Below are 15,385 nucleotides of genomic sequence, written 5' to 3' on the forward strand. Positions count from 1 at the left end.
AGTCGTAATAAGCATATTCTCTGATAAATGAGACCGGGGGGGGTCCATGCAAGAAAAAGGGTCACATGACCGATATTTGCACGTTTTTTTTCAAAGCTCAAGCAATTGATGACGTTTTTGCATCAACTTGTTTTGTTGCTGTGACTTTTGGAACGGTTCTCTCTAGTTACAAGAAACATTATTTGGTGGCTTTTTTTTTAACCTAAGAGAAAATACAGAATTAACAAGAGACGAATGGGTCAGAGGCTTTCTGAGGCCACTAGTGCCTTATGTTGATAAAAACGTGGAGATTTTCCAGACCCATAGAAAATGTGATTTCTTTAGCAGAAAGCAGAATTTATCTAACATATATAAAAGAATTTTTATTTGCTGACTTGATTCCAAATTCATGGTACTTTGGTATTGTTTCCTTCTTTTCTTTTACATTTTTAATTAATTTAGTACTATAGAAATGTATGTAAATCTGACAATCCTGTGGATATTCATTCTTTGTTTTGTTTAGAAAATAAATATAACTATTTTTGCCAACAGATTTTTTATTTTGGTCATTCTCTGAGTCTAGTGAGCAAAAATATTTCAACTAAATTGTCATCATTTGAATTAAATCTCTTAAAATTTGACCCAGACTGATTCTTTTTTTTCCTTTTTTGTGACAGCAACTTGATTGTAATCTAAATGTAAACATATATGAGCCCCCCCCCCCCCACTTCCACATCATTACCAAGTTCTCACGGACTTACCAACTTCTCATTTTATCAGTCTCTTCAGCCTCATCTCTCTCTCAGCAGAGATTTAATATACCCGGCCATGATTCAAACGAGAAACACGGGCAGTGTTTTATTTCCATTTTCATTTAGATTCAGACATAAAGGCATCTATAGAGTTACAAATCATCTATTCATTGAACTCAAGAATACTGAGCCAATCAATCATGATGTCGAGGTATTTTTGCGTAAATTGTGATTCACTCCTTTGCCTGGCCAGCCTTGGATATAAATCCCAGGTTAAATGGCAGGTGTGGAAGGATGTCAGGCGCTCTCAGTGTCCTTTCCCCGTCACTCATCAAGAGGTGTAGAATTACCGTGAGAGAGAGAGAAACTGACCGACGCAGCTAGCCCGTAGTATAGCCAACGTTCTTTTTTTTTTGCTTTAGGATCTTAGGATTTAGGATTTTGACATCAACATCAGAACAGAACTGTTAAACAACCAGCTGGCCGGGACCCACATCGGATCCACTCTCAGTCGTACCGCTTGTGGTGTCCTGATGCCGATTCAACACAGTTAAAGGCGACTGTTTTAGCGAGCCAGAGTAAAAAGAGAAAGCAGCTCCGACCAAAAGGGAGGGCAGAGGCCTTCGTCCAAACGGGAGCTTCCTCTCAGCAGCATGCTAACAGGGGCTCCTCACAGAGGTTCCATTGTGTGTGCAGGCCCTCTGGATCCCCTCATACATGAAAGCAACTCGTGCCAAAGTCTCACCCCAGGAAACTGTGTACGAATATTTCAGCCTGATTGAGCCACACTCGTCAGGGATAAAGGGGTATTTTGCCTTTGGGGGACCTTTCCCCTCTCTTTCTCTCCGTGTGTAACGTCTGAATATCTGTGTGTGTGTTGTGTTTCGAGGGTCGTGCATGTGTATGCAGCATGGGGTGGGTGCGCTCAGAGTGACCAAAAGCAATCTCCTCCGTTCCAATCGGTCTCAGTGCCTACCCTGACACATAAGCTGCAGGTCTGCCAGAGCGCACAGACCAACACACACACACACACACACACCTACACACCCACCCTCCCTCTCCAAGGCACCCTGCACGACCTCTCACCATTGGCCGAGTCCCGGAGCCCTCAGCATCTCCATCACGGCTGAAGGGACCATTCGGGAAAGCAGGAGACAGAGGTAAGCGTTCCCGGTGCTAACTGTCACGCTGGCTCAACGGCACTCCGGTGCAGGGTATCAGACGGGCCGCAGCCGGAAGGGCCCCTCCGAAAACACTGCTTTTCAGGGTTGGCTGGGGCCACTGGGATAATTGGTTGGTGGTGCAGCTGCTTTATTGTCTCTCAGGGATTTGCTTTGGGTCCATTGGGCATTCTCAGCGGTTGTGATAAGTAGGCTGGTAGTTTTTTTTACGATCCTGTAAATTCATGTGTGAGTGTCTAACAGGTGGTTTTGTTTTGGATAAGTGACAACCTTAGTGATTGGAGTCTTTTGTTGCGCTACCCAAGCTAGATGAACTTTACCTCGAGAGATTGCAAAGTGTATTTCTATTTCTACGGATTAAACGTATTTCATTTATGCTACTGATTTTAAGAACCTCACATCTGTAGATTTTTTTCCCCAGCACTTTTCTTTCAGGAGGGAATTGTGTGTGTGTCTATTTTTCTCACCTTTTTCATTTTTATGCAACGTTCACAAAATGCACTTTTGTTTCTGCAACTTGTTGCAAAGGGATGTCCGTCAGGTTTATGTGTGGCTTTTGAAGAAGAGACAAATTAAATAGAATCATTGGGTATCAGGAATGCCCAACGCGGAGCCAAACATAACAAGGAGGCAGTCCAGAGGCGACGCGCACACACTGCTTCCACACACTGCGCGCTGTGATGACCCGTATAAAAGCACACCTCTGTCTTAAGTATAGTCCCTCTTTCAGTGTGACCATGTGGATTTCAGAGCTTCACAACAGAAAGTCAATTTCACTGAAGCGGTCTCCGTCTCTCAGGAGGACGCACTCATGGACATTTCTAAAAGACAACTGCAGGACTGATCTGCATGACTAAGTGTCTCCCTCCAACATGAAGAAAGATTAGATTCATAAATGTAATTACCCAAGAAGGTGTAAAAACTGAAACTGTCTTCAACTGAAAAATAGCAGCAGAGGTTTTTTGATAGGTAGGTGTGTGTGTGTGTGTGTGTGTGTGTGTGTGTGTGTGTGTGTGCACAGCTTTTCCTTGGAGCAGTAACTCACTGCCATCCTGTCCACAAACCTCGGAGGAATTTGGAGTTTGAGTGTTGAGACAGTCGACGGCTGGGCCTCATAAAGGCCCTCTGTAAAGGGTGAGGGGTCGAGTTAGTTAGCCCTCTCTCTCTCTCTCTCTCTCTATGACTGAATCTTGTCCTTTTCCCTCACTCTCTCCATCTAACCCTGAGGGCCAGCATCTTGTCCACGTCTCTCTCGCTCCGTCTCACACTTTGCTGCTCTTCTTCTCTTCCCTCGCTCTCCGTTTCTCTGCCCCAGCCTTTAGGACTCTCTTTAAACTCGGCGCCTTCTATTTCAGAGCTGCTATGATATTCCCAAGGGGGCAGGTCATTGATTCCTACACCTGATGTCATGTGTGCTAACGGCAGTTACCATATGCTAATCTTATTAGCACTTCCCCATGGATTTCATGCTCATAAACCTAGTGACCCTCACGAAGCTTAGCTGTGCCGCTGAGGAAAAGAACAAGATCACGAGCTGCACTTATCTGGGTCACGGCCGTGCACAGTGGAGCTGCACTAAGTGAAATTCATACATGCATACTTTAGATTCATGCAGAAAGTGGCCGCCTTTGTGCTGTGATTAGGGAAAATGTTGTAACGCTAGCCAAAAGCACTGGAATGCAAATGAAGATTTATTGGAAGGGAAGAAACCTCAGATTCATTCTGCTTCAAATAGAACCGTTACCCACAAAATCCCTACGAGCTGAAGGTAGCCTATTTGGAAGAGTTTGGAAGTGCAGACAAATTCTCGTGGTTCCTGATCAGATAAACTCTTCCAACCTTTGACATTCCACATGCAAGTGCTGACTTGAGCCAAGATGGCTGCACTAGAGCGGATATCGTCTGGCCACAGCCAAGCAGGAGCCTCTGCGTATTGTGATTCCTCAAAATGTCAGCACCTCAGGGATGAATTTGGCGGCCTTAGTCCGCCAAAGTGAAGTGCACCGGGGGGGGTCAATACGTTGCATATTGAGAGCGTTTCACAACATTCGCCATATTTGCTGGGGTTTTAATTATACAAGACATATGACAGTAAATATCTCAATAAATAAGATTCATTTTGTGACAGTAAAAGTTTCATGCAACATGGCCTCCACTGCATCTACAATTGTAAATCTTTGAATGCATCCCCCCCCCCCCCCCCCCTTGACTTTATTTCTCTGTCCATGTCAAAGAGGACAATGAGGATGCTCGTGCACTTCATGCTGGGACTCTTGGTCCTCAAAGCCGTGGTGGCCAACCCCAGATTTTCCCGACAAGTGGACTTGGACACGTACGACAATGTCAACTACGATGCGGATCTAGACAATTTCAATTTGGAGAATCCGGATCTCTACGACTATGAAGACGGGCTGACAATTGACGATCCTCAGGTAAGACAGCTTTATCGGTCGGTCATCAAGCTGGAGAGACAGTTAAATATTACTGCTGCAACACCAAACATCAAGATATGTGAAACACTTTTACGAGATACTTTTACGTGTGGAATCAAACAACGTTTGTGTATAGGTGACAAAAATATTTTTTCCATTTGCTCACAAAAGGAAAAACATCTCCTGGTGTGCAGATTGCATATTTTTGCAACTGTAGTGGGTATAAAGGGCAATTACAGGAAACTCAGAGGTGCAATTTTCCCACGGCAAGCAAACAGAACACAGAGTCTGTTCATAGGGATCGTTTCTTTGTGAGTTTAACCTGCTCAAAGCGGGTCAGCCGAGCAAAACAGACTACTGTACCTTTTAGGGATTGACTTACTGACAATTACAGGGAGCAGAGGCATCAAGGGTCATCTACTGGATAATCAATTCCAGAAGATTGGTTAAATCAGCTCAAGCCGAGTGTGATGTGGCAAGTTAGCCTTAGCATAATTTTCATGTTCCCATCTATTCATGGCAAGGAAATAAAACCTCGGCAAAAGGAGACGCTTTCATTTTCATCAGGCATCACGTGGGCCGGACACTTAAGTGAAACCCGATGTGGATCGTCTGTTATCAGAGACGGGGAGCCTCAATATTCAATCAGAAGCAGATTTTGCAGATACGAGTCGTGGAGTAGATAGTGGAGAAAAAACGATAGAAAACATTTTGTCTTCCACCTTGGATGATGATCAGGAGGGGGAGAAGCGGAACAATCCCCGGAATCTTTCCTGTCCTTGTCAAAGTTCATCTGCACCACTGATGCGTTAGAGCCAGCATATTGCAATGCACCGAGCAGCGAGAGGGTCGGTCCTCAGATGGGCCGGGCGCTCGAGAGGAGCGAGGATTAAAAGGATTTTATTCACACAAACATCAGATATCAGGCAAGAAATGAGGCGGTGATGAGCTCCATGCCTCTGGAATGCTGACTCGTCGCTTTCCACATCCGTCTGTTGCCATTTCTGTTCTTCTCTCCTCAGGGCTCGTCTCTTTTCAGAGGAGCGAAGGCTCATCTTCTGTGTCACACAAGCAAATCCCCCCCCCCCCCCCCCCAGTCTGCTTGCATGAAAAAACGCGTCTCTCAAAAACCTGAATCACTCTAGATCCCTTCTGGCTTCACCTCGGCTTGACGTTCGCTTCGCTTTTCATCATTTTTGCCTTGACTCAAGTTTCAGTGGAAAAAATAAATACGTTGTTTTAGTTAATTACAGCCGTGAATTAAAATGTTTAACTTTATTTACACAAAATGCAGAGCAAAATAACGTTTACACCTGCACACGATATATCGCCACCCAATTATTTAGACTGCATTTGACGAAATTACCTCTCATCCTCTAACTGCTGTTTGTGCTGCTGCTGAACTCAAGGTGCTTAATTTGTCCCACTTGGGAAACGGCTAAATAAATACAATACACGTCTCATCCTCAGCCACTAATTAGTAGGTTATCACAGTAGTCTTGAAATAATATACAGGGAATGGTGTGCCTCAGGGAGACGATCGGCGCTGCCCTCATGCACGCGCAACAAACAAGAAGCCGGCCGGTTTGCTGAGCTCAAAGTCAGAAACCTCAACCTGCACACCTGCAGCTCATTTTAATCTGCTTGGCTTCACAGGCTTCACGGCAGATCTCAAGTCAAGTTAATGTTCTCCTGATTCTCCGGCTTAATGTCTCAATGTTGGGAAGATATGTTTGCTTGTTAAAAAAAGAAAAAAGAAAAACTGGTTCAGTGTTGAAAAGTTCAGTTGTGATCTAATTAACGACTCTAAACCTGCAGCTAACAGCTTAAAGGGGCGGGGGAGTGGAAAAAGCCATGTGACACAAATACAGGAAGTGGGAGTGAGCCATGCCGTTTCTGAACTATCCCCAGTAACGACCTTCCAAGATCACTAATTAATACTATATATACAGTTTGTATAATTATATATTAAAAAAAAGGGAAGCATAAAAGCAAAATGTTAAGTTTTGAACAAAAGTATTACCAACCAGTGGGGATCTTTACTGTGAGGAAAGACTCCACTGCTCTCAATCTTCTTATCTAGCTTCAGTTAGAACAACAACATGTTGGTTTCCACTTTGATCTGAAAAGCCATAACGAAACTTTTGCCACATCGCATGTCATTTGGAGTTGAAACAGATTTGCATACGCCGCCATCCTTTCATGTTGTTGGATATTCTGTCCTTGAGTTTTGCCACGCAGGACGCAGAGCGCTGCCTTCCAGAAAGCATCTACTGATTGATATGACGCCTTACAGACCGACCCTCGGGTGGACGCTCGACTGTCTCCCTGCACACTAGACTGTTTCCCCATGTTGTTTCCAGATGCTTTTTTTTTTTGCAGTAGCTTTTGGTTGCCAGCTTCTCACCTCTTCTTTCCCCTTGGGTGTAACGTGTTTGCTTTGGGGATAGAAGGATATGAAAGAGAGCAAGCTTAACTCTGCATGGGACTTTTCAAAGGCCGGCCTTGTTTTATCCCAAACTACGTCTGCCAAGCTTTAAAATATGACTTTCAGAGCCGCATTGACGTATGCGATGTCTCTGCGTGACTCTTGGTTACTACATTTGTGTCTCTTAAAGATTGGACTTAGTTTGGGCTTGGATCTATTCTATCATCGGATAATAACTGGCTCGAAGCATCTGAAACCAGTAGAATATGGAGTCTTGCAGCTACCATGTGAGTCTTGGTTCCACAAGGACCATTCCCTCCGAGCAGGCTTGCGTTTATGAGCGTCACCCATTACCTGTGACGGTGTGTGGAGGTTTACTGCCCTCACCTGGAGACCGGGAGAACTGCACGCAAAATGCCAAATAGCAACTGCACATTATAAATGGTCATACAGTTCCTGATTAAAAAAAAGGAAAATCACAATTTGTATCCTGTGCACAGATATTTCTGACAAATTACAAAAGTGGTCCCAAAAATGACAATCAGAAAAGGAACTAAATGTAGTGTCGCACTTCCATCTACATTAAGGCTAGTGTTGGAAAAGCTACAGTCTTTTCCAACAGTACCAACTTGCACAGGTGGAGGTGAGCTAGGAGACGTACGGTAATGAGCTGTGAGCTGATTAGTTTCACCCGGTCTAGCATTTAGGAATCAATAAATAACCACAGAAAACTCAAAAAGAGATAAAAGGAAGTATATGCGGTCGACTAAATTCTTCTTACACGACAGTGAACCATTTTCTGTGGGTAAAGTTTGTTGGACTCATTTTCTTTTACGCTTTTGACTCAGTGAAACTGTCTTTCCCTCAGATAGAGATTGGAACGCTGGCCCCACCTGATTATAACTATCCTGTACCGGCGGCCACACTGGAAGAACAAATACAAGAGCAGGAGGAGGAAGAGGAGGAGGAAGAGACGCCTCTGACAGCCCAGCTCGTCCCTCAGGGTTCAGGGGGATCTGGGGTTCTCATGGGCCCAGACACGCAGACAGGTCTGAAAAAGCACAAACCCTTCAGTTTGACCGACCGAAGAGTCGCATGACGCTCAGAGACGACCCGTTTAAGCGAGGGCCTTGCTCTCGTGGAGTAAAGGCAGCACCCATTATGTTAAAAAAAATTAAAAAGACAGACTAATACATTCTCTAAAATCATCTTCTGCATCTTTAACAGTCTCCTGTTCCATGTGCATGTGTTCCATGTAACGAGCTGCCAACGGTTAAATGTGTCCTTTTAATCACCGTGTCCGTCTAATCCAGGTCCGATTGATCCGTTTCACTTTGTCTGTTTATTAATACCTAATCTTGTCTCTAACAAGAGGTGGAGCTGCGTCTGGCGCCCGATGATAGCCTTCATGTATCTGGAGATTCTGAGGGATCAACGGGATCCGGGGCTTCCGTGGACATTGTCCTGGTCTCTGGAGACTCCGAGGAGCTCCTCGGCTCTGGGGAATCAGGGGAATTCTTGATATCTGGGGACGTCTTGATATCTGGGGACGTCTCGGGATCTGGAGAGATAATGGGAATTCCCTCCGGGGACGTCTCGGGATCTGGAGAGATAATGGGAATTCCCTCCGAGGACGTCTCGGGATCTGGAGAGATAATGGGAATTCCCTCCGGGGACGTCTCGGGATCTGGAGAGATAATGGGAATTCCCTCCGGGGATGTCTCGGGCTCTGGAGAGATAATGGGAATTCCCTCCGGGGACGTCTCGGGCTCTGGAGAGATAATTGGTATTCCCTCCGGGGACCTTGGCTCTGGAGAGTCTGGGGACGAGTCTGGTGCAGAGTTCTCCGGAGATCTCTTGATCCCGGAGGTTTCTGGAAGCTCTGGGGAAGTTTCTGGGGATTCCGATGAGTCCGGGATAATATTGATACCTGGAGGTTAGTACCTTTAAAGACCAGCTGCCTGCCATTACTCGATTACGTGACCCGTTTCTTTGTGATTTATTGCCTTAAAATTCCATTTAACTGTGTTAAATGTTGATTTGTTTGCTTGTAATGTCACTTATTTGTTCCACAATGTGTTTCTGTGTCATGCTCTCCTAACCCTTTTCCCAATCGAAAAAAAAACTCGAGTGAATTTGATTGGTTAATAGTTTGATCGATTGTCCATCTCACCCCTCGCCCACCTTAACCTCACGTCTCCTAACCCCAACCGTTGGCTCCAACAAGAGGAGGAGCTGCCCCTCATTCCCGAGACTATCCCCAGCGAGGCATCAGGTGCTTCCGGGGAATTCTCAGGAGCTTCAGGAACCTCGGGGGCCTCTGGGGATCCCGAAGCATCCGGAGACATTGGGTTTTCTGGGGATCCTGGTGTCTCTGGTTCTGGAGACGCAGAGGTCCCCGAGGTGACTCTGGTCCCTGACACTGATAAAGGTCAGTATCTAAACTAGGCTTTGTGCATTGAACCAAACAATTTGAACTCAATCAGTTCAGTCATGAAATCTGGTGCCAGAATGGAAACAAAAGCGTTAAAGGAATAGATTTTTTTTTTTAACGATGTTTATGGCAGGAGTCTGGCGCTGGAATTACCTTTTTAAAAAAAATCAAAAGTTTGTGACGACCATTAAAGATTCAGAGTATACGTTGCTGGAAAACCCACCACGGAGGAAACTCGTCCAAACCCAAACTGTTTTTTGTTCTGTGCTTTATAACTCCTCAGCAGATCATCTTTCATGTCATTAACACACACAAAAAATAATTCTATTTTCATTTAACCATTCCTCAGTTAAATGCAATATTTAGTTAACGCTTCTAATTCACCATGGCAACCAGACCTCGTGTTCCATGTCCATGCTGATCTAACCGTTTTCTTTAACACCTAATCTTGTCTCTAACAAGAGGAGGGGCTGCTACCGACCACACCAGAAACTCCTCAGGAGGGTGCTGGTACTGTAGAAGGTTCTGTGAGCTCTGGACTACCAGAGCCCGGTGAACCCGATGAGCCAGATGAGCCGGTGGTTGACAGAACAGGTCAGTACGGAACAACGCAGGCGGCAAATTCAGAGAGGCATGACGCGCTTGCATCGTAGCTCTTTGGAACCGGTGACATCCTGAATCTGTTATTGGGTTGATGTTTGTTTGTATCTACAAATGTTCTTAATGGATGGTTTACATTCTGTGTGCGAGTGGGACTTGGACAAGGAAAGAGTTTCTTAAATTTTGAGTGGATTCAGATAAGAATGTAGATTGCTTTTTCCTGTTATTTGAATATAGGTTTTTTTTTTCCTCCACATTTTGCAAAATCATGAAAATAAAAAAACACACATTCTTGACTTGATCACAAATATCAGTAACATTGCAGCTAATGGATCATCAAAATGTGTTCCTCAATATCTCAGCTGATTATTGACCGATGTTCATGGAATTTGACAAAATCATGTAGGGCTGGGGGGGGGGGGGGGTCTACCTCACCCCCTGAATTTAACCTGGATCGGATCCAGAATACGGTGGCCCTGAAGTGCAAATCACAACAACAAATTGTAGCGCACACAATAAAGAAGGAATCGCGCAAACAAGAAAAAAACACACACACAAAAATAAGGAATCGCGCAAACAAGAAAAAAACACACACACAAATAAGGAATCGCGCAAACAAGAAAAAAACACACAAAAATAAGGAATCGCGCAAACAAGAATACAAAACACACAAACAAGAATCGAAATCACGCAAACTTACAAATACACATCAACTCTGATTCACTTTTACTTTTCCTGGTTGGTGTATAAAGATTTAGAACAATTTAGAACCTTTTGGTGATGATCCAGATCACCATGTGGACGGTGTGAATCTAATTGGGAGGGGAATGAGCTGTTTGGCGGGGGTCGGCGCTCTCTGAGTGCTTTTTCTAGTCCGCGTTGCGGTGACATGGGCTTAGCGTAGCAACAATCAGGCGGATTTATTTCGTCTTACTTGCTTTCCGTCCGTCTCCTGCCTCCCATCCTTCCCACTGGTGGGTTCCAGGTGTGCCCACTTGCTTGCTGTGCACGTGCCTCGGCGGCTCGGTCTACTGCGACGACCTGAAGCTGGATGGCGTGCCACCTCTTCCCAAAGACACCACTCACTTCTACGCACGCTACAACAGAATCACCAAGATCAACAAGTCGGACTTCGCCTTCATGAGTGTGTGCCTGTAGTTTGTAGTTCGTCTCTGGAGCAGACAAATAGGCGCAGGTCAGACATTTCAGCGTTTGTGATTTGTACCTGTTTTCAGACAAGCTGAAGAGGGTCGATTTGACTGCCAACGAGATAACGTCCATCGACGACGGGGCCTTTTTGGGTCTGCCTCAGCTGGACGAGCTGGTGATTCGAGAAAACCACGTCTCACAGCTTCCTGCTCTCCCCGAGGCCATGACCCTGATCGATGCCAGCCACAACAACATCGGTAGCAAGGGAATTCACAGCGAGGCGTTCAAAGTGCGTACCATCCACCGTACACGACAGCAAAAGCTGATAAATTCCTCTTATTGTGGCAAAAAGTACGGAAAAAACTCAAATACAATGCTAAGTATTGCCCATTGTACGCAGGATATGACTAGCCTGCTGTACCTGTACCTAACGGACAACCGCATTGATTACATCCCTGTGCCTCTGCCAGACAGTCTGCGGTCTCTACACCTACAGGTACGTCAGCTCTCACCTCGCGTCTCATCAGCACCTTGAGAAAAATGTTCAAAAGACACGGAGTCTTTGCATATTTGAGGTTTAAATATGTTTCTAATTGGCTATAAAAAAAATATTTTACCTTAATATTTCGCGGGTGCTGTGTGCCCACACAGGTGTGTTCAATAATTGCCTAATTAGAGCTCTGGTCAGGTTGAAGTGGGTGGAGCTACGCTGAAAAGACACCAACCAATAGGAATGAGAACAGTGTAACTCCTCCCATTAAAGCAAAGGCATAAATACGATCTCAGGAGGGTCGTGGCAATAAACACAATGTGCATCTAGAATCTTTGACAATGAAGCTTTCTTAATGTAAACTGGGTAAGTTTTATTTTTGTAGCCTGATTTTTTTCTTACAGGTTACATTTATATAACTTTTTTATTTAACCTTTATTCAACCATACAAGTGAATTGAGAATTAATTATCGTTTTTGCAATAACAACCTGGACCAAAGTTGCATGTTTTTGGTGGCGGGAGGAATCCGGAGAACCTTGCGAGAACCCACACAGACACGGGGAGAACATGCGAACTCCACACAGAAAAGCCTCGAGTTGGATTTGAACCTGCAAGTTTCTTGCTGAGAGGCAACAGCGCTAACCACCGTGCCACCATGCTTATCCAGGACTACAGAAGTTCTTTCTTTCTTTTTTTTATCACAGCTGCCCACTGACACTGGCTTCCAGACATTTTCTTGCTGTTGTAATTTTGCTTCTATTTAGACTTTTGAAACATTGTTTCAAATAATCGAACAATAACTAAAATGCATGAATGACCGAACCTTTAAAGTCCATAAAATCAACAATATTGTCGATACTCCCTTTACGTACAGGTCAGGTGACGCTATCTCGTTGTGTATCCTCCTCTATTTTCCCATTTTCCCAGCGTAACAATATTCAAACGATGCACGAGGACACGTTCTGCAACCTGAAGGATTTCAACTACATCAGGAATGCGCTGGAGGACATCCGTCTGGACGGCAACCCCATCAACCTCAGCCGGACCCCGCAGGCCTACATCTGCCTGCCTCGTATACCCATCGGGGATCTCATTTAACCACACAGACACACATCTACACTCTTGCACACATCTTTGTACATATTGACAGACAATCACACACGCACACACGCATCCCATTTAATCACCTCCTCAAATTAATTGAAAAATGATTTAGAACCGTCAAACAAAACATTTACTCTTATATTTCCAACAAAATTTATTTGTACACATACAAATACATACACACACACAGACACACAAACAAGAACTTTCTCAAATCATTTCTCACCGATAGGTGGCGTTCAAAGACATCAGGATTTTATTTTAAACTCTCAAATGGCATTGTGTGTTTCTGCTTCGTTGTCTGTTCACAACTGGCAAGAGAAAACAACCAGTAGTATTGTTTAAATGTTTGTTTTGTATAAATAAAAAATAATATAAATACTAATGAACAAATCAAACACTTGTGGAAATGTATACTAGCGTAAACCTATTGAAGCTGGAGCTTAAAGAAAGGCAGACTGAGTATCTAAAGCAATAAAAAAAAACTGTGTTTAAACATTCACTTGTAAAGTCTGTACTGTAATATAAAAATAGATTTCTTTTTTTTTTTTTACAGAAACTGCAATATTTGGTACATTACATTTCAAAAGGTAATGTTTTAACCATGCACAATAGCATAAACCAAAGAGTCAATGAAATTAAGATTACTGTTTGATTTGGGAGGGTGCGGGTTGATTTTGATTGTGGGTGGGGTTAAGAATAAATCTAAAACGTTGCTCTTGTGTGCTCTGTATGGAATAACCACACGTGAATAAAGTTATTTTGAAGTCCTCTCTGAGATAGAAGTGGCTCAATGTTTTTCATTGACAATTTATCAATTCATTCACGTTTGCAAATGACAAAGCACAGTATGAGAATAGATTATAATGTGATAGGGCTGGTGGCACTATCTGCATTTGAATGACTGTTTAGGTCTGTGTTGACATTATAAGAGAACTAGAAGTACAAACCTTGTTTGTAAAAAAAATATATATATATTTATATGTTATAGAATTATGAGGTTTTTACTTCTATATTTTACCCTTTGAAGTAATGGAACAAAAAAGCAAGCACAAACATAGACAGATATATAATTTATGAACTATTTAACATGGACACATTTAAAAAAAATAACAATAGAAAAATGTAATAAAGGAAATAACACTTGTTACAGGACAAACATGTTTATGGTATAAACAAGTGAATTATAATGAAACTACCATATGCTGTAAATACAAAGACGCTTTGATCAGGCAGACATTAAAAGCCAATCACGTTTCCCGGATTGTTGGGCCTGAAGCCAATGGCAAGTGGGATTACAAAGTATTTCAGTGAGTCAACATGTTCCAAAAATATTTAGCATCAAATGTATATTCCACTCCGTTTACACTGTATCTGATACAAATCTAAAAGCGTCAAATAGAAGTCAATGTTAATGCAGCTAAATAAATTTTACATTGATTCATTGCTGAATTAAACTGAGTCACACTCTGATGTGTTTTTTCTTAATTAATGACGTCACCTCATGTAATTATTTTTAGTCTTTATGCCTTGCAGCTCAAAGAAACGAGCCTATTTCCTATAACCTTACTTTGGGTTCCGTAGCACGGTGGCAGTTTGAGAAAAACGCAGGAGGCTGGCATGATTTCAAACAGGCCGGTCTTCAGAAATGGACAGGTCACATTTACCTGGGACGTTAAGACAAATCTGGATCTGAACACGTCTCGTATCGACAGAACCGTTCTCGAACCGATTGCTCCATAACCAGCGAAGCCATCGAGCAGAAGTACCAGCAGAACCCAAACGACGTCATCCTCTTCACAGTGAAGGGAGAACAATACAAGCTGGATTTAAGAGGTTGTTTTAAATATTGTGATTATCCCTATTTAAGATAAGCCGTAAACATGACATGTTTTTTTTCCTCCAGAGATGAAACAAACCAACCTCAACACCAACAACTCACGCAGTCAGACGTATCTGACACCTCGAGGAGAAAATCTACGGCGCAAACGCAACGCTTATCCGATCTCCAGAAATTAAGAGATTTATTTCAGCCGTTTGGGGGGGTGCAATGTTTTAATGGTATGGCTGTGTATTGCGTCCCGCTAAAATGTTCTCAAAGACAGAACTGCCTGAAAACTGCACTGAAACCTTATCTTAAAGACACAAACACAGACTGTAGTATTTTAAAACCATCACACAATAAATGACCACAGTTTTAAAGTATTCGATTGTGTACTTTCTTTATTTGTACGGATTTCATTGGACCATCTCACACACTACTCATTTAACAGCAGTGGAAATAGAAAAAAAAAAAAAATCTTGTAGAAGAATAATCTTTATTCTGCTGCTTTGAGGTTCTGCATGGAACACGCATCACATTCACTTAGTGATCAGATCTAAACTGCCAGACACACAATGCTGACTTTCAAGATGGAACATCTCCCCAAGTCCATAAAGATTGAGCATCGTGCTGCTTGAACTCCACCTGCTCCAGGCGGTGCCATTTTACAGAAACAAATTCAGTGTTACGCTTCAATTAGCAAGGTGCATGTAGAAAGAATATAATTCACTTCAAAGATGTCATTTAAATATAAGCTGCTGAGAAAACCTGACAGACCGTAACGATTGCAGGTCAGCGGAGATGAAGGTGAGGTCACATCCACGGCTCGAGCCGATCCATGCGCACCCGTAGAAGCTGATCAGAATTATTGCACATGACTCATCTAAGGCCTCTTAACTATCATGACAAAGACAGAAAAATGCCAAGGCCCTCACACACACGCACGTGCACACACACACACACACACATAAATAAAATGTCACTGGCAGTTTCCCCTCACAGCTGAAAAATGC

The 15,385-nt window shown here is 43.3% G+C and overlaps 1 protein-coding gene across 1 annotated transcript; it reads left to right on the top strand.

The window, feature by feature from the left end:
* The first annotated feature begins 4,158 nt into the window (after nucleotides 1-4,158).
* On the top strand, nucleotides 4,159-12,544 carry epyc (epiphycan). The gene is made up of 9 exons (XM_068755569.1): nucleotides 4,159-4,344; nucleotides 7,641-7,821; nucleotides 8,145-8,708; nucleotides 9,000-9,203; nucleotides 9,669-9,800; nucleotides 10,792-10,950; nucleotides 11,042-11,244; nucleotides 11,356-11,451; nucleotides 12,374-12,544. Exons 1-9 carry the CDS (start codon nucleotides 4,159-4,161, stop codon nucleotides 12,542-12,544), a joined length of 1,896 nt encoding a protein of 631 aa, XP_068611670.1.
* The last annotated feature ends 2,841 nt before the right edge of the window (nucleotides 12,545-15,385 follow it).

The sequence above is a fragment of the Brachionichthys hirsutus genome, chromosome 22, assembly GCF_040956055.1.
Source record: "Brachionichthys hirsutus isolate HB-005 chromosome 22, CSIRO-AGI_Bhir_v1, whole genome shotgun sequence".
NCBI lineage: Eukaryota > Metazoa > Chordata > Actinopteri > Lophiiformes > Brachionichthyidae > Brachionichthys > Brachionichthys hirsutus.

Excerpts from the sequence above, each read along its gene's own strand:
- epyc (XM_068755569.1), top strand. The coding sequence starts at position 4,159 with ATGCTCGTGCACTTCATGCTGGGACTCTTGGTCCTCAAAGCCGTGGTG. Across the intron at positions 7,822-8,144 it reads GGGCCCAGACACGCAGACAG|AGGTGGAGCTGCGTCTGGCG; the intron begins GTCTGAAAAAGC and ends GTCTCTAACAAG. Across the intron at positions 11,245-11,355 it reads TTCACAGCGAGGCGTTCAAA|GATATGACTAGCCTGCTGTA; the intron begins GTGCGTACCATC and ends CATTGTACGCAG.